Consider the following 23,243-nt stretch of genomic DNA (forward strand, 5'->3'; position numbering starts at 1 on the left):
GTATTAGGATTAAAAGCAAGATTGCAGGATATATGTGCGAAACCCAAACCCCCGAGGTCCACCCGCTGAAAACGCGTCTCTGACAACTGCTTGTGTTTCATCTTCAGCGACCACACCACATTTTCGGGTGCACCCTCACAACCACCCAAAAGGACCACGACGCATTGTATGCGAGTCAAGAGGTGAGACATTGTTGTAATCTCGCGTACGGTTGTGATCAATCTGTCCATCGTCCGAACTCAACGGGCAGACTGGCTGATCAATTATATCTAGAGGACGCAGGTCGGATGAGGGCACCGGCAGCTGGGTTACAGGACGGGGTTTAGGTACCAGCTTGCGTGTTGGGAAGGAGCCGGGAAGCTGCGGAGATATATACGCGCCACCGTCACCGCCTCCGGAAATGGGAATCAACTGAAAGTTGTCAGCGCTAATGGCTCGATATACACAGTCTCGGGTAACATGCACACCTTTTTCAGAGAAACCGTCTTGCCAGTTCTGAGCGCGAGCAAGATCGACGGGATCCATGCCATAGCCCTCGGAGATTGGAATGTCATCAGGACGAGTGACTGAAGGTGAACCATCCCGGTAGCGACGACGACCGCGAGTGTACGGGTAATTTCCCTTTTCCAAATCGTGGGGCCCGGAACTTCTGCGCAAACAGTACTTGACTGACAAGAACAACGCAAGAACGATACCCAGAACGATTACCACAGCGCCGAGAATCGGACCTGGATTACTCGCGATCCTGGGAACGGCACGCTTTGTCAAAACTGACGATAACCCCGTAGGCATGTCTTTTCCTAAAGACGTAAGATTAGGCATCTCAAATGGTATTCCACGGTCGAAAGCACGCCCGGCAACTTCGGGTAATGCAATTGGTGGTGTGCTGTAGTCAACGAATGATGGTACAGCATCAATCGGCGGTGCCACATTAGGGTTCAGAGGGTTGTCGAGGTGTGCGGTTGGGAGACAATGGGCACTAGTGTGCGAATCAACAGTGGATGTAGGAGTATTGGAGGAAAATAATGTTCCGCCATCTGATGCCGTTGATGTAAAGGTGGAGACGTCAGATGAGTAGGAGATACCGGAATCTAGTGCAGTCGAGGTAACTACCGTAGGACTAGTAGCAGATGCCAGGATGTGTGAAGAAAAGAATGTGCCCCCATCTGATGCAGTGGAAGTCGATACAGAAATGGATGATGAGTAAAAGGTACCAGAATCTAGTGCGGTCGAGGTGGGTGCGGCGGGGGCGGCGATGCCGGGAGAGAAGATTACGCCTCCGTCTGATGCTGTTGAAGTTGCTGTAGATGTTGTAGAGGACGAGCCTAGAGCCAATGAGGCAGAGTTAGTCGGAGCGGTGCTTGGACTGGCGCCGGGCCAGATAAAGCCAACCATTCTCCTTGGTAGAAGACTATGTTGACAAGGATATCTTCGACGGGTTCCAGTTCTTGGTTGTTGGTCCCTCCAGTGTCGTGGATCTAATGGTTTTCAAGTCGTTGTCAATATTGTTGTTGAGTTGCTTCGTCTGGCTTGGTATCAGCTGGTGGCAGGGCCTGAGAAAAGAGACGGATAGAAGTTCATCATATGTCGTAAGTCAGAAAACGCTGTATACGAAGACTGGGTATTGTACAGCGACAGTGACTGACCGTAAGGCAAGTATGTTCACAACGTCGGGTTCAACGACCCTAAGCTGCTCAACCCTTTCTTCAAAACTTCTCTCTTTGCCTGCTACTCATATCGGCGTACCACGTGAAGACGGCCAGAACACTCACGGCGATGGCAACCAGAGCTGCAAGTAATAACAACACCCATCCGATTACTCTACAAAACACCACCTCTGTCTTCCCCACACCTCCTCACCCTCCGGACACTTCTAGTACTGAATTTCGCATATTTCTTGGCTTTTTAGTCTTTGGCGCCATAGCCGGTGCGGCTCTTCTCCTTTACCCAGTTGTTGTATTTGCGCTGGATCGGCGTGGTAGGAAGCGTGCTTCAGCGACTTTGACTAATTCACAGTCAGGTTTGACGATGAGCGAGGAGGAGATGCAGGAGAGGGTTCGGAAACCGCAGCCTGCTGTGCTACATTGAGAGGAGGACGGAATGGGCGGACGTGTGGTTCTATTGTGTGCTGCTCTTGGTGAGGGATTTGCATGTGATTCCAGCGAGTAAGAAATTTTGTCTCAATCCAAGATGATACCATGGCATTGTTTTGTTGTTTCCAACATGCGAACCAGAATCTTGAATCGTGCAAGTGAAGCCCGTCCAGACATGCCGAGATGGCACGGCCAACCTAGTGACAAACTTGGCATGTGACAAAGGGTTTAGTCAAGTCGTTCCGTTGCGCCGAGTGGTGTTGGATGCGAGATGCAGCGTCACGATGCTTTGTTTCAAGCGGGTGCTGTTGTTGATATTCCGCAGGAACATGGCGAGCAGATAGGTGTTAACCGAGGGCGCAAGAGTGAATGCAGGGCGTTGGGCGGACGGGATGCCATGACGGAGGCGGAAGGTACCGGTTTGACGCACGAAGACATCCCGCGGCCGGTGGAGCTTTCTTTTTCTGTATCCGAGCTTTGCGCAACCCTCCCGCCGCCGACCAACCCACCTTGACGACTTCCACAGCAAAAGTGTAGCTTCAATTGGATTGTAGCCACACTGCGATACCCTCAACATGTTGGCTGCTCGTTCCTTCGCCGCCCCAGCGCGCCAATGCCTGCGCCAGGCCAACCGCTCCCGATGGGCGCCCGCGCTCTCCCAGGTGAGCTTCCAGCGAGCGGGACAGACGAGTCTTGCGCCTCGACACGTCGAGGCGTGCAGGTTCCGGGCGACGACTTATTGAACAGTATTGACCGCGGCATAGGTCTCCGCCCGAACATACGCCTCCGAGGTGGCCAAGTTCCACGGAACCAAGGGCAGTGACGGCAAATACTCGGTCACCCTCATCGAGGGTGATGGCATCGGTCCCGAGATTGCGCAGTCGGTCAAGGACATCTACTCGGCTGCCAATGTCCCAATCAAGTGGGAGTCGGTCGACGTCACCCCGCGCCTGAACGAGGACGGCAAGACGGTCATCCCCGACGAGTCCATCGCCAGCGTCAAGAAGAACTTGGTCGCCCTCAAGGGCCCGCTTGCGACGCCCATTGGCAAGGGCCACGTCTCCCTCAACCTTACCCTCCGCCGCACCTTCAACCTCTTCGCCAACGTCCGTCCCTGCAGATCTATCGCCGGCTACAAGACCCCCTACGACAACGTCGACACCGTCCTGATCCGTGAGAACACCGAGGGAGAGTACTCTGGCATTGAGCACATTGTTGTCGATGGCGTTGTACAGAGCATCAAGCTCATCACCCGCGAGGCCTCTGAGCGCGTTCTGCGATACGCCTTCCAGCACGCCCGCGACATTGGCAGGAAGAAGGTCCGCGCTGTCCACAAGGCCACCATCATGAAGATGTCCGACGGTCTCTTCCTCAGCACCGCCCGCGAGATTTCCAAGGAGTTCCCCGACATTGAGTTCGACGCTGAGCTGCTGGACAACACCTGCTTGAAGATGGTTACCGACCCTGTCCCCTACAACGACAAGGTCCTCGTCATGCCCAACTTGTACGGAGACATTCTCTCCGACATGTGCGCTGGTCTCATCGGTGGTCTCGGTCTTACTCCCTCTGGTAACATCGGTGACAACTGCTCCATCTTCGAGGCTGTCCACGGTTCCGCGCCCGACATTGCTGGCAAGCAGCTCGCTAACCCCACCGCGCTTCTTCTCAGCTCCATCATGATGCTGCGACACATGGGTCTCACCCAGGAGGCCAGCAACATCGAGCAGGCCATCTTCAAGGTTCTCGCCGAGGGCAAGGTAAGTTGCATCCACCACGTTGAAACGAGCATGTATGCTAATCCTTCTATAGACCATCACCGGTGACCTGGGTGGCAAGGCCAAGACCTTCGAGTACGCCGACGCTGTCATCAAGGCCCTGAAGTAGATTAAATTATGGATTTGACGAGCATTGAAACGACCGAATGGTAGCGATTGCATGCTGTGGATATGTACTAGTCCTTGTACTATAGCTGCCATTTAGCTAGATATACGCCGATACCTCTTGAACTTTCCACGTTATCATCAACTTGTCAGCTTGTGCCAATCTGCATGTGCTTTAAAACAGCGCCTTTGAGCTAGCAATATCATAGCCATGCAACATCTAGATGTGCAAAATGTGGGTGATAAATTTATAGCTCCCCAAGGAAACATTGCGAGCACATTGCATGTGCGTCCACAGACGCAACGCGAGCAAGTATTGCCGAGCAACTTCGCTTCGCCTTCGACGACCCCGTCGCCTTGCCAATCTTGCCAATGCCACCCAAATCTCCCATCCGCTTCCCTACGAAACCTCCTGCTGCGCCAAAACAGTATGTGAGGCCTTCCCTACCGATCAGACTGGCAAATCCAGGTCCGCGAGCCCCGCTGCGATCCCTATCCACCTCGGCATCACCTTGGCGCCCCGTCCGTCGTCCTCCTCCACCACCGCTTCGATGGCATGAAACCAGCCACGCCCGCACAGGCCGACGCTACATAAAATGGGGCATAAACGGTTTCGCGGCAATCAGCGCCATGCTCTTCATACGCGACAATTGGTTCGAAATACAGCACGTCCGCGGTTCCTCCATGGCACCTACACTCAGCCCGGATGCGCACGAGACTGGCCGAGAAGACTACGTCATTGTGATACCGTACCATGCTACGATTGATTATAGTACAGTTCGTAAAGCAGAAGAAAAGGAGGTTTGGAGCGTAAAACGAGGTGACGTCGTAACGTTTTGGAAACCGCATAAACCAGGCGAGATGGGTATCAAACGCATTGTCGCTATGGAAGGAGATACGGTTTATCCTGCAAGGGGATATGCGCTTGATCCGCAAGTCTATGAGGCGAGGTTGAAGGGTTTACCGGATGGGCTGGTAGATCATGATGAGGACAGTATAGCGGCTAGGGATGGTCCAGAAGTTGGCAAGGTGGTTGTGCCATATGGACATGTGTGGCTTGAAGGGGATAATTGGAGGAAGAGCTTGGATAGCAACGACTTTGGGCCTGTTAGCAAGGGCTTGATTCAAGGTAAGGCTGTAAGGGTTTGGAGGGACTGGTGGAGATTGAGAGAGGTGGGCGATGAGAGGAATAAGAGGGAGAAGCGGATGAGAAGTAGGGTCGTGGAGGGACGGAGTGAGGCTCCTGAGTTGTTCTTGGAATGAGAGTAAGATACCCTTCGTAATGGAAAATTGGCACACAAGTGGTATACTTTGTATTGGCGATGGGTATGTACATATATCTCATATTGCGCAGTCGTTCATGCTGACGCCACTCAGCCACTCTTGAAGAGTGTCTCAATCTCCGCACACACCGCATCTGTGACGCCCTTGGTATTCTCATTGCCGCCAAGATCCTTCGTCTTAATCCCTCTTGCGGTGACATTCTCAATCGCCTTCATAAGCCCATCCGCTGCCTTTTCCTCGCCAACCCATCGCACCATCTCAGCAGCACTCCAGAATGCGCCTACTGGGTTTGCAATACCCTTGCCTGCAATATCCGGCGCAGAGCCGTGGATAGGTTCAAACATGCTCGGATTCTTTCTTGTAGGGTCGAGGTTAGACGATGGCGCGATACCAATCGACCCACTCAGCGCAGCAGCAAGATCAGACAAGATATCTGCATGTAAGTTGGTAGCAACGATAGTGTCTAGCGTAGAAGGATGTAGCGTCATGCGCACAGTCATGGCATCTACGAGCATCTTGTCAATTTCAACATCTTCGTACTCTTTTGCAACCTCGTAGAAGACTTTATCCCAGAGAACCATGCCGTGTCTTTGGGCATTGCTCTTGGTCACCATGGTCAGCTTCTTGCGTGGTCGCGACCGTGCTGTCTCGAACGCATATCGCATGACTCGCTCGATGCCGACGCGCGTGAAGATGCTCACTTCGGTGGCAATGGTATGGGGACTTTCCTCATGGGAGGTGCCGCCTTGGCCTGAGTACTCGCCCTCACTGTTTTCGCGGATAATCATCCAATCAAGGTCCCCGGGTTTGCAATTGGATAGAGGAGACGTGGTTCCGGGGAGGATGCGTGTAGGCCGTACATTGACATATTGATTTAGAGACTTTCGAATCGGCAAGATGAGTGACCAAAGGGAGATGTGGTCGGGAACATTGGGCCAGCCTACTGCGCCAAAGTATATGGCATCATAGGCCTTCAACTGCTCCAAGCCGTCAGGTGGCATATACCATCCTCGCTCGAGATAGTTTTTGCTACTCCAGTCAAAAGTATTGAAGTCGAATTCGAAGCCGCCAATGGTCTTGGCGAGAACGTTGAGGACCTGGATGGCGGCTTCTGTTATGTCGACTCCGATTCCGTCGCCTGGAATGCAGGCTATGCGGTGTATGTTTGTTACTGAGTGGATATGTGACGGCATCTTAGTGGTTGTCGTTGCTCGTAGGTTTCGGGAATAGTCAGGGTCAGGATCAGAAGGTCCGATTAACGTTATCGTGGGTCCGATTGATGGTTCTTTACGAGCAAGACGACTGTAGCAAGCTCGATGGTCTTATACTACAAGCAGGCCATGACCATCGGACATTCTTTCTCCGCGCAGGACATAGTACGTCCGGATACAATTCTACGTCCCGAAGTGGCTCCCAAGACATTCTCCAGGTGCGTGAGCTGAGTTAGCCGCTTGCATGTTCCCCTCGTCGAGACCCTGTGCGTCGCGCCTTCCCCGCGCTAGCTTACTGCAGCCGCATGCCCCACCAAAGCCACGCGTGTTGAACGGAGCAGAGCTCACCGCTTGGGCCGAGACCACCTTTCTCTGATACAAACATCTTCCGCCTCTCCCATACATTCAGGCCTCAATTGCTTTTCCCACGCCACTACACATCTCACATACTCCAAAATGGCAGCTGCATACCCCCCTGGCGGAACCTTTTTTCAAACCCTCAAGAAGAGCTTCGCAGACGTCCCTGTCGACGAGGCCAAGGACAGGGCCATCTCGACCACCGAGTTCCTAGAGGCTGCTGAGAGCACCACCACTCTTTTCGATGTCCTGGGCTCCGTGGCCTTCAAGCCCGTCAAGGGTGACATGAGCGGCAACATCAAGGTGCGTAGAGGCTGGGAGCTTCAAGTGACGCCATAAGAAGCGTGGTGCTAACACGGTGCAGAAAATCCGCGACAGGCAGCTTGCTGCGCCAGCCCAGTCAGAGACGCTCCAGGAGCTTTGCTTGAACGAGCTCAAGGAGAAGAAGCACACTGCCACCGAAGGTCTCCTGTGGCTGACTCGGTAAGTCATCCTCTCCACTCGACAACATCATGCCACTAACATGCATGTCACAGTGGCCTCGACTTCACTGCTCAGGGTCTCCGTCACAACATCTCCAACCCCTCCAAGGAGCTCGCCGACTCCTTCCGCGACGCCTACGGCAACACACTCAAGCCCCACCACTCCTTCATGGTCAAGCCCGTCTTCAGCGCTGCCATGAGCGCTACACCTTACCGCAAGGACTTCTACAGCAAGCTTGGCGATGATGACAGCAAGGTCCAGGCTGAGCTGGAACAGTGGCTCGCAGCGTTGGAGAAGCTCCTCGCTATCCTGAACGAGTTTTTGGCAAGGAAGGAAGCCAAGTGGTAGAGGAAAGCAAGGCAGCTATTAGCATACCCTACTACATGAATGATGAGCATAAGCAGCTACAATATGCTGTATGATACAATCTCTGCTTCCATCAGCCATGATGCGTCCCTACTTCTTCCTTTCAAACACAAAAAGTGCCTCGTCTTTGCCCGCAAAACTCGGCAACGGCATCCTCAATGTCAGCTCAAATGCCTTGAGATTCTTCTCTACCCACTCATCCACAATCATATCCTGAAACCCAGTAAATCCATTCCCATTCTGCGTTCCCGCAACTACTATCCTGTCACCCTGGAAAGCTTTGAGTAATGGACCTGTGAAACCACCTGTAGCCTGGGGATAGACGAGTAACAGAACACAACCTTTGCCGCCATCGTGTTTCTTCAAATACTCCTTGCCGTCTGTGATGATAGTGTCTTTGATCCAGGAGACGCGGTACTCGCTGATCTGGTTGTCGATGGCACGTACATCGAGTGGCTTAGAGGTACCGATGTGAGCGATCGGGAAGTTGCGTAACATGTAAGTCCAATACCCGTTTCCACTACCAATGTCCAAGATCGGGAGCACATCTTCTTTGGCCGGTTTCGCTGGCTGAGCCAGTTTAGCTAGGACATGCAGGGCGGCATACGAGGGCACTACGCAGCCAAAATGATGGTAGAAAATTGGCAGAATGTGATGGGATATACGGGTGTATGTAGTCGATGGTAAAGGACCAGCCCACTCCAGTTCCTCACACGAGTACTTCCAGAGATCCAGATAAGGGTTCTTGTGCTGTCGAGCTGGCTTCTTGGGATCTCTTTTTGAAGGAATCAGATTGGTGGACTTGTTGAAGAGCCGGTCGTTTAGGTGATTTCCTATGCTTTTGCGGAGGGTGTCGGCTTTTGCCGATTTGGCGAAGCTGTTGAGCGCTGTGGGGAGGTTGTTTTGGGGAGAGAAGAGGGATGTGTAAGCTTGGATTTCTTCTAGGGAGGGATGAGGTGGTTCGATGGGTTTTCCACCATTGTCATGATACCATCCATGCAATCCATGGTTTCGTTTCGCTTCGATAGCTCTCTGTGTGGCATGCAGTGTGGTCTCTGCTTGTGCCCGATAGATGTATTTGTCTGTAGGCGGGATGCCGAATGACTCCCCTATACATTGCGCGAGGACCTTCTCACTGCAAGATGGAGAGTACTTTTCTTCGGACCAATCTTCAAAGAACGCATCTGGGTCAAAGTTCTGCAAAGCCATGTTGGTAGATGCCCGTCCGGAATCGACGTTCGCACTTGCCCGCCACGAAAACGAGTAAGATTAGTATCCTGCTACACTAGCTCTTTCTCGTACCTGCACGTCAACTCTAAAAGGCAGTAAATAAGCAATGCCCAAATCGCAATGACTTGCAGCAAGCGCTCTCTGATCGGACATGTTCCGCGGCGCCTGTTCGGCAAGCGTCCAATGAGATCTAGCTGATGAAGAATTGGGGCAATTTCGTCATCCATCATTAATCAGCTTAGCGTCTTCCCCCTTCCCCACATCTCTTCTATTAGCAGCATTACAGCGCCTTAGTCACTCATTGCAAATGCTATGCGCGAAGCAAATGGAGCTTCGAAATGATGCGCATGATGCGCGAACTAACCGTCCATTTACTGACAGCTATAAAGAGCCCCAGACACGTTCGATGCCAGGAAATCCCCTTTCGTGATGTCAGACACAGCAACTCAACATCGCTCTACCACAGCAGATACATCTTACTCAACTACTACAAAGGCACTTACAGTAATCGTAGGGCTTTTTGCAATCACCCTGGCGTTCTCAAGCACCTTCCGTAGTATCTTTTTTCCTATTTCTACCAAACCTACCGTACGCGCAATGTCGACCGCGACTTCAATGAACGTCACCAAGCGCCCTTGGTCGCAACGCGGACATGCCGATCACGATTGGCTGTACACATACCACACGTTCTCGTTCGCGTCGTACTACGACCCCAGACATGAGAGCTTTGGTCCACTCAGGGTTATCAATGAGGATAGGGTGAAGGCAGGCACTGGTTTCGGTATGTAAATGGCGTCTCCATCACTAAATTATACCCATGGCCGTTACTGACAAATGCTTTAGGAACTCACAGTCACGCCGAATTCCTCATCTTCAGTTACATCGTCAACGGCGTCCTCGAACACAAAGACAGCATGGGCAATCTCGAGAACCTGAAGCGTGGCGAAGTCCAGTTCACCTCTGCCGGCACAGGCATCCGCCATTCCGAATACAACCGTAACCGCGACTCTGAAGTCCACTTCCTCCAAATTTGGGCTAAGCCAAACAAGAGAGGCCTAAAGCCACACTATGAGACGAAGAAGTTCACCGATGAGGAGAAGACTGACAAGCTGGTCCGGATAATGGAATACACAGATCGCCTAGACCAGAACAAGGGCGCCATCGGGCTACAAGCTGATCTCAGCATGGACGCGTCGATTCTCTCTCCGGGCAAGAAGGTTGTACACGAAGTCGTTGCTGAGGGGCCGAGGAAGCTTTACGCACATCTTGTTATGGGCGGGCGGTCGCAGCCCAAGCAGGGCGGGGCACAGATCAAAATTGGAGAGACAGTATTGGGAGAAGGCGATGGCGCGTACATCGACGGAGTCAAAGGACCAAACAAGATCGAGATTGAGAGTGTGGGCGACAAGCCCGCTGAGTTCATCTTCTTTGATATGGGACCCGAGGATGCGTAGACGGGTATCTGGTTTGATTCTTACAGCTGACTTGTTCATCGTATAGTAATTGTAAATACAACACCATTTCTAGTGCAGTATTTTATGCTGTCCACCCGAAATATTCTTCATCCGTCATTTCTCTGGGTGGAGGATGTCCAAATATCTTGATCTTCAGCTTCTCCTGACAATCATCCAGCACCCAATTGTTCCGCCAACCGAATACTTCCTGTCTAATTACAGTCGCCAACGGGACTGTAGGTAGTTTGGCGACGCTACAGGTCACCATAACCATGTACAGTCCAAGCTTAAGGCTGCGTTGAGGCTTGAATATCATGGTATTTTAGTGCAGACTGCAAAACCTGCTCCAGTAGGAATGATGCGAGAGGGTTTCCGCAGATAGAGCTTCCGATGATGGAGCAGATCAGACTACATAGCATACACCCACTCGTTTGATGCCTCATTCCCTTACGAGCACCCCTCAAGCAACGCCTATACTAAAAATGTAGAGGCAATCCCTCCACCAGCCATCCAGTTTCCAGGCAAACGCTAAAACTCATTTCCACAGCATACGGTGCGAACGCAGCCGCTTGCTGATCTTCCGCCACGAGCTCACCGCTAGCATGCAACAAACAGGTTCATCAATCAAGCCTACCAAACTGAACTTCTATCGATTTACCCTCTGGTGACACCCCAGATGTGGTCGCCATCAGCCCAGCCCCTGCTATGGATGTTGGGTTGCTGGACACCAGTGCCCATAAGATCGCTTTCTTCATCGTCGTAACGCGCTACTGATACCATCCGACACGAGCTCTGGCGATGCCATGCTTCTTCCCGTGAAGATTCTATACTCTAGCTGCGAATGGCCCACAAGAGCAACGAGAGGTAGATTCCGACTACGATTCTGATAACGAAGAAGGGAAAGCACGAGGAAGTGTGGGATGTTTGGCGGCTGGTATCATGGATTATGCCAGCTGCTCTTGACAGTGAGGTGCTTGAGTTTGGCTTTCTTCGAACATTGACTATGACTAGTGCAAAGCTGATACGACAAGATTGTGAACTACTACATACACTACATGCAGTAAGCTATTCGCGACTTCAGGAGAAGTAGCTTAAGCGAATACCCAACAGCCTCATACTTTCCTCGCCCATATTTCGTTCAAAATATCTTGCTTCTTCGTACGTCTGGCTGTTTCGTAAGAGAGAGCTCCAGACTCAGACTCTAAGCCAATATAGAATTCTTTGAGATCTCTCCTCCAGCCTGCAGCACTCATGCCGTCCCGTGGATCCGGCGCACGAGAGTGAGAGCGATCTTCAGGGCCAGGAGATACGTCGCTGTTGTTGCTTTGCACACTATATATAGAGCTCGTAGGATATACAGGTCCAGGCACTGTAAGAGCTTCCAGTTCAGGACGAAGTGGTGGTTCAGCACTCTCTTGGGCAAATACAGACCCAGTTCTTGTATCCAGGATTTGCAGACCTTGCTCTTCGTCTCTCTTGTGAGCCGTGTGGAGGTGCAAGAACAACCGGAGAGTGACTATAATTTGGACGATCAGGACTACGAGTGTGATCAGGCAGATTACCACTATGCTTTCGACCTCCATCTCGTGAGCGTTACAAGCTTGAAATCAGACATACTGATGGGGTTATAGCATTGGATGGCAAGCGTATTGTCGTGAATACACGCACAACTTACGCACTGTTATGGTGCTGTTGACAGCGGAACAGCAAACGCAAAAGAAGGTTTTGAGAGGAAAAATGATTTTGGGTTGAGAGAACGATTTTGCGATGAGACGTGATGGTCAGCTCACAGAAATATCCGCGGTGGCCAGCGAGGTCATCATCACCCACGCGGTCTTCGGTCAGATTTCCTAATTCCCATCGCTTACGCCTATGGTTTATCATTTCGACCTTCTCCGCGCATCGTATCGTGTCCACTACTAGTTCCTCTACTTCTACGCGTAATACTGCACCCCAGGATGCGCATTCTCCGCCGTCTGCGTTGGTCTTGGTTTCGTTGTCCTGAAATAGTAATATAAGTCTGACTGGGGATCTCTTCTCTTAGGCCCACCGTGGTGGTTACGGGTTCTGATTCTTAGACGTCGAAGCCACTCCTTGAAGAGTATCCAGCGCCAAATCAGTGGTACCGGGTCATCTGCCATGGTTGGTAGTATCTCTTTTGTTATTGGGCTCAATAGTGCGAATTTGGCTATGAAAAGCGGTGCACAAGGTGGAAATTAACGAAACTTGCGAAATCTAGCGCAAGTTTGGGAGATTGTGACATCAGTAAGAGCAGGAGTGAAGCCAATGGCAAATTTCATGGGCTGTGACGAGCAACAACGTACGTATGTGAACCTTCGCGCAACTTGTTTTGTTGTTCGGTACTATCCTTGAGCACAATCACGGCCAACTGAAAAGGAAGACAGAAGAGTCGCGAACAAGCTTTACATTCTAGGTGTGCGGGTAGCTTGCTACACACCAATTATCCAGCACCTAATTTACGCTAGGCACGCGATTTTCCCCATGTTCACCATCATGACCCAGAGCTTGCTCGTCAACTCAGTAAAACCGATCGCCGTGTCGTGCAAACTTTCCGGTACCATGTAGGTTCTCGTATTCTTTGAATAGACATGATCAGCTACGGACTGGCATGGGCTTCTTCACAGCTATAAAGATAAGATAGATCATGAGCGGGGTGGCGAGACAAATGCCAAACAGCATAAAGATCTCGTAGAACTGATCCATCATAAGCGTGGGCGCAGGTACGAGTGAGCTCGACAGAACACTGCTTAGGCACTAGATTTTTGGTACGATGTCCAAATCGCTACAAAGAGAGCAGAAGAGCGAGGGATACAATAGGGAGGCTACTGAAAATGATAGAACGCCTTGATCCTGTTTCTTCATGTTATTTCGCTCAATGCCAGCATGTCATCCTCCCGGTGTTCCCAGAACCTCTACCAAATCATCTCTTCACATCACGTTATTTCTTTCTGTGATCCGTCCCTCAACTGGGCCAGTGATAGGCAACCACATAACTGTATTTCCCCTTCTTCTTGACCTCAACATAGTGATCACACAATCCCCCTTGTTCGGTACCATACCGCGGTAATACCGAGACTTCGCTACTTCTTCTGGTCAATGCTTGTGCTGGCCTTTGTATACCTGCATCACTGCCACTTAGCTGCAGTCTTGTTCGCTGTTGCACTAATTCAACAATCTCGTGTTCTCGATTTCTCTTGTACTGTCGCTTCAGTATCCTTCCTATAATATTGTAGATTATCCGGAGGAGGATAAGACTAGCGATGACGATGACTATGACCCAAAGCGCGCTAGCTTTTGCCCAGGAAAAGTCTTTGGCTGAAGCTGAGTAGGAACTACTTTCGGACGTCATGGCTTCGAATGGATAGTAGACAGAATAACTGGATTGATAATTGGCGCATGGGAAACAAGGAGAGCCAGATAAAGTCCTCAATAAACTGTGATTTGTTTTGAACAGAGCCGTGCCGCAGCAAGCTACACCGCTGGCGAGACGCCGTGCTGGCAATCGCAACAACGCGTGATCATCATCACTACCAACATCTCGTACGTCACAATCTTTAGGCAAAGCCGGCGCTACGAAGCCTTTTATCAGATTCATAGAAACATAGCCAGGCTTGCCCATCATTCCAGACTATTGTTCTTTTTTTTCAGCTTCTGGTTGATCTTCATCATGATAATCATTTATATTCGGTCCTTGGGGTCTGTCATCCCACACATCCGGATCTGCAAACGGATCAGGGAAACCCATCTGAATTAGAATGCCATTTAGGTAGATCGACAGAACCATAAAACCTGCGATAAGCCATATGGTATTCTCCTGAATCATGTTTGTAGAAAGCGGTTGGTATCAAACAAGAGAACAGATGTGTAATGAGAGAAGCTGGAATGGCTAGAAGAGTCGAGAGGTATGCCGTAAGGAGTCTAACAGCTTTGGAATGATATTTCTACCTTGTATATAGCAAGGAAGTGTAGATGTGTGTTTGCTATTATATGCGGTGTGCTGGAAAATTATTGATATAGCAAGTATGTTTTCATCATACACCAGCCAGTTCATCACGGTGCTGTTAAGCAAACCGCGAGCGAACGGCTTCAGATGCGTGATTGAACACCGCCATGTTTGGCAATATGCTCTCTACACGGTTCCCACCCCTACTTCTATGTTCTCCATTCTCTGTTCTTGAGAAATGTTGTTTCCAATGCTGTAATCATGTGTCCGACAATTACGGCATCTAGAAGAGTAGCCACGACCTGGATTGGCAGTACGCTCTGGAATGTGACTTTATTCTGATTGTAAGAATACGGAATTGGAGAAACCGTGCCCAGGTCAATACGAAAACTATTGTCTCTACTAATGGTACAACAATACAGGCCATTCGTGACCATCAAAATCTGTCAAGCCGAGATGCCAAAATCCTAACGCGTCGCAAGGAAGAGACAAGGATATTCTGGCTCTAATGTGCATGAAGCAGGTTTCATCCCGTATTATTCTTCAGGAAGGCATTCCAATCGGTCTTCGCTCCCTGTACGTTAACCCCTGTCACACCGTCTCCTTCGGTCCAGCCTTGCCACTTCTCCAGACCGAAAAGATGGCGCATGGTAGGCCGACCATGGGGGCAAGACCAGGGTTTGTCCATACTGCCCATGTGTCGAACAATCTCTCTCATCCGGGGCGGCTGAAGAGTCTTACCAATCATCACGGAACTCCTGCAGGCGCGGCTTGCTAGTAGCTTCCTGACTTTGGAAGGGCGTGGTATGTGCCGCGATGTGGAAGTAGAGGATGACGGTGGGTTCTCTAGAATGAGCGCTAAGAGCTCCTCTAAATCCGTGGGTGTAAATGTTACTTCCTTCGACATGGGCAGCGAGACTAGCTGCGCATGATGATCCGCTTCATTCTCGTCTATGGTTTCCAAATCGACGACGAACCCGTTAGCGGTTAGCGAGTGCTTATTCTCCCGAATGATCTCTCTTTCCACAGCAGTGAGTTCGAGAGGATGTGGATGTACGAGTTTCTGTGGCACCAGCGTTGTCGTCGCAGACAGACGCTCGAAATTGTATTTCTCGTCGCTCGCATGCTGGTCGATAATAAACACATCTGATGTTGGCGACGTAGAAGTAGGTGGTCGTACGGCGATGATGAAGCCTAGATTAAACTGACCAATGATGCGCATCTCATTGAAGTCAGCCTTGGTTACTGTAAGACTAAGTTGTTCTTCGGGGTCTTCCTGGTTCAGCCGAGTACTTGTTGGAAGCGCAGCCACCTCATCGGTTCCTGGCATAGAGGCATCGATAGACGCTTGTATGTTCTGTATATGCCGAGCAATAGCATCAACATCCGTCTCGACAACGCGCTCAAGATTGATGGTCCAGTACTTCTTCTGACTGCCTTTGAATAATTTGTTGGCCCGCTTCAAGTTCATGTCAGTGGGTCGGGAAGCGGCTTCTTCGGCTTCAGCGATGAGCTGCGCAATCTTCGTTTCTTCTCTTTGCTTCTTCTCGGAGTCCTCGATGTAGTCGTCATCTGTGTTTTCCGCTTCTGCTTGAGCCTCGGCTTCGGCCTCTAGTGTTGATTCCGCTACTTGATCTTGTTCCGAAACAATTTCTAAGTCGGGCGCTGGGGTGCTGGGAGAGACTGTGATGTCATCAGTTTGGGGCTTTTCAAATCCTCGAGATGGCAAGCGCTTGATTGGAGATGGAGAGCGTATAGGTGCATCAGACATGTTACTGTCCTGAGTGACTTCATTGCCATCCTCTTCTTCTTCTCTGTCCTCCTCATCATCTTGATCATCCTCGTCGCTACTTTCTGCTTGGGTACCCGGTGCCGCAAAGCCACCTAGACCGTTCTTGAATAGACTTCTCTTCGGTGTCTGATCCAATGGCTTGCCAGAAAGAGAGAACTTTGGCGTGTGTATCCTAGCTCGTTTAGAGGCTATCGATTGACTTCTGGTGCCGATTGTAGAAACAGTCGTCGTGTCGCCCACAGTTATCGTGGCTTGTTGGATCGGGGTACGCATGGGACGCATGCGGTCAAATGCATTTTGAATTGTACTCTGTGACCACGACTTTTGCGGCGTTTGTACGATAGCCGGAATTGGCTGTTGTTCATTCTCTCCATCCTCGACAGGTTGTGAATGCTTGCTGCTGGGCTTGGGCTGACGAGGACTCTCAGACGCTATACGGGCGTTGAAATCTTGAACAATCTTCGGAGGTTGAGAAAATCGGACAGGCACGTCGGTCATCTCTTCCGGTTCGAACAATGGCGACTGTGACCTTGCAAGTGGTGGATGGACAGAGTCTTCATGCTCAGGTGTAGTGCTACGTTGAGACATGCGAGAATTCGACACACGATCTCCAGTCACCTTGCTGTCCTCAGGCGTGCTGGTTCTCCTGGACCTAACCGCTGGACGAATTTTTCGGTCTTCAGGGTCCCGATCAGCGGATCGCTCGATGAGACTTGCTTTCACAAAGCCTGGAAGATCGCTTGTTCTGGGCGTTTCTGTAACAGATCTCATGTCAGATCTCCTTGGGGTCTCCAGGCGAGACTCAGCAGCATCTTCCGATTCGCTTCGGTCACCCTCCATTACTGAGGTAGTGCTCTCACGAAATTGCATGGTCGGTGGCTTGAAGGTAGACGTGGGCGTTTTCTGGCCTAGGAGTTGAGCTTGAGGGACACTTTGATCATGACCCTCAAATAGTTCCAAAAGAGCCTCTTTGAGGTTCTCTAACAGCGCGGTCTGATCATGGAGCATGATGGTCCGTTTGTCTGGGCTCACATTGACGTCGTAGGCGTTGGTATCCAGCTGAATATCTGCGAAGACAAAAGGTGATTGTGTGATGTTGTAGGACTTGTAGACCTCGTTGAATGCCTTCGCAACCTGTGGCAGATTGCAAGGCCGTGAGTTCACAAAGAACATTTGTCTGTCCGGCGTTTGGCGGCCCTCGCCCACAACTGGGCGGGAGATGTGGCCCACTATCTTGACAGTTCGTGAGCCCGAATCCTCTTGCGTGCTCCAGTTCCTTGCGCTTTGTGTGGTACCAGGCCGACTTGAAGGGTCCATAACGAACTGGAGACTAAGAGGGATCAGGGCGGCAACCGTCTTTGCGCCGTAGACGTTGGAGATGTTGTCGCGCGTGCTCGCATTAGCGTTCGTGGAGAAAGCTACTGTCTTCTTTCTTGGACCATGTCAGTACAGCAGAAGAATGGTGGAAATGAGTATCCGTACTCACCCTTTCGGTATCTGATTGCTTACAGAGAACTTGACGCCTACGCTTATACAAGCATATGCGTTCAGCAGCTGCAGCACTTTATTGTACTCCCTTTTGACGTTCTTCTCGAGCTCCTTCCGCCGTACAGGCAAATTGTGGAATAGTGTCTCCACCACCACCGTTGTACCCTGCTTAGCCGCTACCACAGACGTCCCCTTCAGCTTGCCTGACTGCTCAAAGTCTAGCCGTGTGCCTTTCGGGCCGTCGGAAGGTCGAGTGGTGATGATGTGGAAGTTGGAGAGTGCACATAACGACGACAAAGCCTCACCACGGAAGCCGAATGTCTGGAGTGACTCGAGGTCATCGTAGCTAGCGAGTTTGGACGTATAGTGCTTGAGGGCGATGGTGTCGTAGTCGTCAGGTGCAATGCCAGAACCATTATCCTGAACTTCTATGGCATCAAGCCCGTGGTTCTTGAAGCGCACCTCTGTGTTCCACGTCAGTCATCTCACATCAACCAGGAATCGTGCAGCGAAGACATACCAATCGATGTGGCGCCTGCATCGATGCTATTCTCGACAAGTTCTTTGCATACCGATTCCAGCCCAACAATGACCTGACCTGATTGGATCTGATGCACAGAGCGGCCATCGATGGCCTTGATAGTGGCCATGTCAACCCATGCCGATGTTGAGATGGGTGAACACGAAAGGCGTGACTACGCGACGCGTTTACGACTGGCCAATGGGCGGGGTGCGCTAGAATGTGGGGTTGCAGTGGACTCTCCACAGCATTTGTGATCCCAAGCTCACTGGCTCTTAATATTATCGCGTGAATATAGCGAAATGAATGGCCTGAATGATCTCAGGCTTTTACAAGCGCCTTTGCGTCACATGACGGCGCAGTCGCAATCCCAGCATGAGAAGTGAGTCCACCAAGTGTACCTATTTCTGTGCCGTTGCGCACACATGTCCAACGCGAGCAACAATAGTCAAAAAACCCCATGTATAACCTGCACACATACTTGAGTGGCTGACGTTATAGTAGAATTGCAAAGTTGCAGCGTGAGCTTCGAGAAGCTACAAAGGAAGTGCGCTCCGCCGATCTCATCTACCGGAAACATGTACTCTACTATGCAAGGAAGGACTGCCTGCAACTTGCGACCATGATGCATCAGAAACTTCCCGTTGAGCTGCGTGAACTGATTTACGAACTCCTCTGCGTCGAACCTGACCGTCCCATACCTGTGGGCCCGTACTACCACTTCCGTAAATACGATCGGCCATTGCACGACCCTCGATATAGGTTCGTCCCAACTAGTCGTCACCCATACGTCGTGTCCACCTGGCCGCTACCAAGAACTGACCCAGCCTATGCACCCCATATTGGTGTTAGTTCGAATGTCGATGTTGAGATTGGAGAGGTATCTGACCAGCAGACTGGCTCGTCCCAGCCTATCGACAGTAATGATACACGGATGAATTCAGGCCTTACTGAACGTGTCATGGAGACGATATCATCAACTCCAGCCGACCAACTCAGACTCAATCACGAAGACGAGGATACTATACTTCCTGATGGTCGGATCAAAGAAGTGCATACCCACAAGCCACCGAGTGATATGGCACTTCCATACAGCCATTTCCTGGACCCTAGATACATGGGCCCAGAAATCGCATTCGAGATACAGAAGATGTATTATGCGCGAAACACCTTCTCCGTCTGCAGCGTCGAGCAGGGAATACTATACTTCTTAGAGCGCGATTCTGGCTACAATATGGTGGGTTGCAACGATGATGGCACCCCTAAGGAAGTACCAAAAGACCTCCAGCTACCATTACCGGTTTACCCCAGAGAACATATCCAAAATCTCCAGATTCGCGTCAAGTTCGAACAGTTCCACTCGGACATGCCAAAAGACGACATGACCGATTACGACAAGTATGCATACGAACAGCGTTTCCTACGCTTTACTGAAGCCAACTTGCGAGGTTTGAGAGTCTTCTTAGAGCATCGCCATGAGCACGGAGTCAATGTTGAATTCATCATTCTCACTGAGTTCCCGATTTCCGGTGATGTGAGGACCGGGCTCGCCGCTCAATGCAATTATGTCAACTTTTTGGAGTGCACCAGAAACACAGTCTACACAATGATGCACGATTGTGACCACATCTCCGTCAAGATCACGCACTACGACGAGGGCATTTCGGCCTTCCCGCGCGATATCACTGGAATATTCGGGTTGACAAAGGAACAATGGGAGCACGTAAGTATGACCCATTACTTCAACCTTCCCTACAACATATGACACCTGCCTCAAGGCTGTCTTTTCAATCTTAAATTAACCGAATTGCAGGAAAAGAATGTTCACGGGTATTTCGCTGAGGAGATGAGGAGGTTCCACGTTGGGATTCCGGGCATTATAGAACACAAAGCGCTCCGGGGTTATCCCGTTAGTGAACTAATTCCTTTTCTTCGTCAGCGATGGGGCATGGATTCGTGGTTAGCTACCAGGGCGACGCACCCTATCAGTGACGGGAGATATTGGCCAGAATTTTTCAAGGCAACCTTGCAAGAATGAATGATTGAGTATAGAAGCGCACAGATGCGCTGGTGTTGCAGTCTCCATTGTATCGGCACTATCGTTGTTTAAAGAATATTACTACACCAATCCAGGCTGGATGCAGCCTTGTTACCATGCAGCAGAGATGTTGCACCGACTTCCACTGCTGCAGTTTCAGCAACCTTGATCTCGTTATTCTGTGTATGCGTAGGGTCTACCATCGTATCATGCGATGATATATCCATCAGGTGGCGTGGCTGACATGCGATCTACGAACTGGAGTTCCACAAACAGTGCTGACAATGCTCACAGTGCGGACGAAAGCGCCGATTGGCCGTGTGCCTGAAAAGCTGGACAGGCACCAAATGGGGCGGTCCCTAGATCTCGAGATCTGAGACATAGAATGGATTTCTAACACAGATCACGACTTAGGCTTAGTTTCCGACAACGCTTCCCGTCGACATGCATGGCTCGTATGACCGTATCGGCCGACCAACAATGCCGTCCAGTATACGACAGCATCATCCATGCGAGACTGGTCGTCGCGCGCCCGGATGCGCTAAATCCGAATCGCCGTGCAACGCCAGGCCTATAACGCACTAGATTCCGAAAGTTGATGTGATTGACATGGCTCCTTTTGCAGTGGCCACCGCTTGCGCCAAGCCCTGCAATTAAACAATTGGAGATCCTCTTTGGGCCTTGTTCTCGCGTGGGAATTTAATACGGCTTCGATTGACTCTTCGTGGTTTCCCTACGTCTTCTCCTCCGCGATCTTCGCGCTTTCTTCTGTACATTTCACGGCGCGGCGCGATCCTAATTCTTCAACATGGCGGTCAACGCGAGTTTCGTCTCGCCCACGGCGGATGCAAAAGTTGCGCACGTCATCCAGCAATTCGACACCAGCGGCCTCCTTTCCTCTGTCTTCACCGGTTTCAACGTGTGGAAGCTCCTCCTGACGCTCATCATAACGGCTGTGGCGTACGACCAGTGTACGCACCACATCCATCACGTTTGTGTCGGACACTGCTGACCCTGCTACAGTCAAGTACATCTGGAACAAGGGCTCAATCGTCGGTCCATCATGGAAAATACCTTTCATCGGCCCATTCTTGGAGTCCGTTAACCCCGACTTCAAGAAGTACCACGAGAAATGGTCCTCCGGTCCTCTGAGCTGTGTATCCGTCTTTCACAAGTACGTAACTCGTGCGTCCGCTCTGAGATTGTCCATACTGACCGCTCTTCAGGTTCGTTGTCATTGCCTCCACCCGCGACATGGCTCGTAAGATCTTCAACTCGCCTACCTTTGTCAAGCCCTGCGTTGTCGATGTCGCCTACAAACTCCTTCGTCCCGAGAACTGGGTCTTCCTGGATGGTCGTGCCCACGTCGACTATCGCAAGGGTCTCAACAGCTTGTTTACTCGCCAGGCGCTCGAACAGTATCTCCCAGGCCAAGAAGAGATCTACAACACATACTTCAAGCGCTTCGTGGAGCTTTCACAAGTCGAGAACAAGGGCAAGCACATTCCCTGGATGCAAGAGTTCCGCCTCATGATCACGGCTCTGAGTTGCCGTACCTTTGTCGGCCACTACTGCTCCGATGAGGCTGTCAAGAAGATCGCCGACGACTACTATCTGATTACCGCTGCACTCGAACTTGTCAACTTCCCCATCATTATCCCTTTCACCAAGACCTGGTACGGAAAGAAGTGCGCCGACATGGTTCTGGACGAGTTCTCAAAGTGTGCCGCAAAGAGCAAGGTTCGTATGGCCGCCGGTGGCAAGAAGGAGTGCATTCTCGATTTCTGGGTAGACAACATGATCCAATCCGAGAAGTACCGTAAGAGGATCGAGGCTGGCGAGAAGGTCGATGACGCTGAGAAGCCCGCGACCGTCATCCGCTGGTTCAGTGACATTGAGATCTCTATGACTATCTTCACCTTCCTCTTCGCTTCCCAGGACGCTACTTCTTCTGCCGCTACCTGGCTCTTCCAAATCATGGCTGACCGCCCGGAATACCTCGACAAAATCCGTGAGGAGAACATCAAGGCCAGGAACGGCGACGTTCACGCGACGCTTTCGCTTGATGCCATCGAGAAGCTGCAATGGACCCGTGCTGTCGTCAAGGAGACCCTCCGCTACCGTCCTCCAGTCATCATGGTTCCTTACCTTGCTAAGAAGGACTTCCCTGTAACACCCGAATACACCGTCCCCAAGGGTTCCATGGTCATTCCTACCACATACATGGCGTTGCATGATGCTGAAGCATACCCCAACCCTGACTCGTTCGAGCCCGAGCGATGGATCACTGGTAACGCTGATCAACAAACCAAGAACTGGCTCGTTTTCGGTACAGGCCCTCACTACTGCCTTGGTCAAACATACGCGCAAGCCAACCTCATGTTGATGATTGGCAAGGCTAGTATGCTGCTTGACTGGGACCACCAGGTCACCGACCAAAGTGAGGTGATCAAGGTGTTCGCCACTATTTTCCCTATGGTAAGTCTGGACACATGGCATAGTACGAGGAATTGTTGCTAACCAACCATAGGATGACTGCCTCCTCACATTCAAGGACCGAACTACAGCATAATAATTCACGCTTCATTCTACGTGATGCGCACTTTGAGCGATCTTTTCTTGCATTTGCAGCCGTAGATTTCGGTGTTCAAAATTTGGTTCGTCCAAGACAGAGTTGCATTTGTGCTCTGGTCTTGCATCTTTAGACTATAATGATTACGGCCCTTGGCGCTTCTTGAGAAGTGGCCCGTTGGCTTCATGAGTACAGTGTAAGCTGGGATGAATTAATAATGGGACGAGAGGATGGGCTTGGGAGGGAATGGTTCATATAGGACACTGATAATTGCACGAAGAACGAATAATAGCAACGAAGTCTTGTTGTGTCTTGTCATGAAATTGTGCCTTACAAGTTCCGCGCGTATTCACCAGCCTCGCGGCCAGTGACGAGAGCTATGACCATGAACTTTTGGTCTACTCCACATGCCGATAGTCTGCAACCTTCCACCACCAGCTTGCCAACAACGACTCGAGCGTCGTCCGACCCTAGACAGTCCTCGTGGATCGCAGATAACTCCTAGGATTTC

General features: G+C 50.9%; 10 protein-coding genes across 10 annotated transcripts; 6 read left to right on the top strand and 4 right to left on the bottom strand.

The window, feature by feature from the left end:
• Positions 1–135: 135 nt before the first annotated feature.
• AA0111_g8487 (hypothetical protein) lies at positions 136–1,395 on the bottom strand (the record flags this gene model as incomplete). The annotated part of the gene is made up of 1 exon (XM_028654939.1): positions 136–1,395. The coding sequence occupies one exon, from the start codon at positions 1,393–1,395 to the stop codon at positions 136–138; it is 1,260 nt and encodes a 419-aa protein (XP_028503924.1).
• Positions 1,396–2,668: 1,273 nt separating this feature from the next.
• On the top strand, positions 2,669–3,977 carry AA0111_g8488 (Isocitrate dehydrogenase [NAD] subunit 2; the record flags this gene model as incomplete). The annotated part of the gene is made up of 3 exons (XM_028654940.1): positions 2,669–2,755; positions 2,858–3,850; positions 3,903–3,977. The coding sequence occupies 3 exons, from the start codon at positions 2,669–2,671 to the stop codon at positions 3,975–3,977; spliced, it is 1,155 nt and encodes a 384-aa protein (XP_028504067.1).
• A 368-nt stretch (positions 3,978–4,345) lies between these two features.
• Positions 4,346–5,236, top strand: AA0111_g8489 (hypothetical protein; the record flags this gene model as incomplete). Its single annotated transcript, XM_028654941.1, has 1 exon — positions 4,346–5,236. The coding sequence occupies one exon, from the start codon at positions 4,346–4,348 to the stop codon at positions 5,234–5,236; it is 891 nt and encodes a 296-aa protein (XP_028503979.1).
• A 110-nt stretch (positions 5,237–5,346) lies between these two features.
• AA0111_g8490 (putative tartrate dehydrogenase/decarboxylase) lies at positions 5,347–6,450 on the bottom strand (the record flags this gene model as incomplete). Its single annotated transcript, XM_028654943.1, has 1 exon — positions 5,347–6,450. One exon carries the CDS (start codon positions 6,448–6,450, stop codon positions 5,347–5,349), a length of 1,104 nt encoding a protein of 367 aa, XP_028503958.1.
• A 474-nt stretch (positions 6,451–6,924) lies between these two features.
• AA0111_g8491 (hypothetical protein) lies at positions 6,925–7,656 on the top strand (the record flags this gene model as incomplete). Its single annotated transcript, XM_028654944.1, has 3 exons — positions 6,925–7,128; positions 7,190–7,308; positions 7,362–7,656. The coding sequence occupies 3 exons, from the start codon at positions 6,925–6,927 to the stop codon at positions 7,654–7,656; spliced, it is 618 nt and encodes a 205-aa protein (XP_028503965.1).
• Positions 7,657–7,764: 108 nt separating this feature from the next.
• AA0111_g8492 (hypothetical protein) lies at positions 7,765–8,883 on the bottom strand (the record flags this gene model as incomplete). The annotated part of the gene is made up of 1 exon (XM_028654945.1): positions 7,765–8,883. One exon carries the CDS (start codon positions 8,881–8,883, stop codon positions 7,765–7,767), a length of 1,119 nt encoding a protein of 372 aa, XP_028503960.1.
• Positions 8,884–9,501: 618 nt separating this feature from the next.
• Positions 9,502–10,358, top strand: AA0111_g8493 (hypothetical protein; the record flags this gene model as incomplete). The annotated part of the gene is made up of 2 exons (XM_028654946.1): positions 9,502–9,685; positions 9,748–10,358. 2 exons carry the CDS (start codon positions 9,502–9,504, stop codon positions 10,356–10,358), a joined length of 795 nt encoding a protein of 264 aa, XP_028503959.1.
• A 4,490-nt stretch (positions 10,359–14,848) lies between these two features.
• AA0111_g8494 (hypothetical protein) lies at positions 14,849–18,252 on the bottom strand (the record flags this gene model as incomplete). Its single annotated transcript, XM_028654947.1, has 3 exons — positions 14,849–17,546; positions 17,601–18,066; positions 18,123–18,252. 3 exons carry the CDS (start codon positions 18,250–18,252, stop codon positions 14,849–14,851), a joined length of 3,294 nt encoding a protein of 1,097 aa, XP_028503963.1.
• Positions 18,253–18,744: 492 nt separating this feature from the next.
• On the top strand, positions 18,745–19,887 carry AA0111_g8495 (hypothetical protein; the record flags this gene model as incomplete). The annotated part of the gene is made up of 1 exon (XM_028654948.1): positions 18,745–19,887. One exon carries the CDS (start codon positions 18,745–18,747, stop codon positions 19,885–19,887), a length of 1,143 nt encoding a protein of 380 aa, XP_028503962.1.
• Positions 19,888–20,968: 1,081 nt separating this feature from the next.
• Positions 20,969–22,732, top strand: AA0111_g8496 (Cytochrome P450 61; the record flags this gene model as incomplete). Its single annotated transcript, XM_028654949.1, has 4 exons — positions 20,969–21,131; positions 21,184–21,334; positions 21,387–22,638; positions 22,691–22,732. 4 exons carry the CDS (start codon positions 20,969–20,971, stop codon positions 22,730–22,732), a joined length of 1,608 nt encoding a protein of 535 aa, XP_028503964.1.
• Positions 22,733–23,243: the final 511 nt, after the last annotated feature.

The sequence above is a fragment of the Alternaria arborescens genome, assembly GCF_004154835.1.
Source record: "Alternaria arborescens strain FERA 675 chromosome Unknown contig_21, whole genome shotgun sequence".
Taxonomy (NCBI): Eukaryota; Fungi; Ascomycota; class Dothideomycetes; order Pleosporales; family Pleosporaceae; genus Alternaria; species Alternaria arborescens.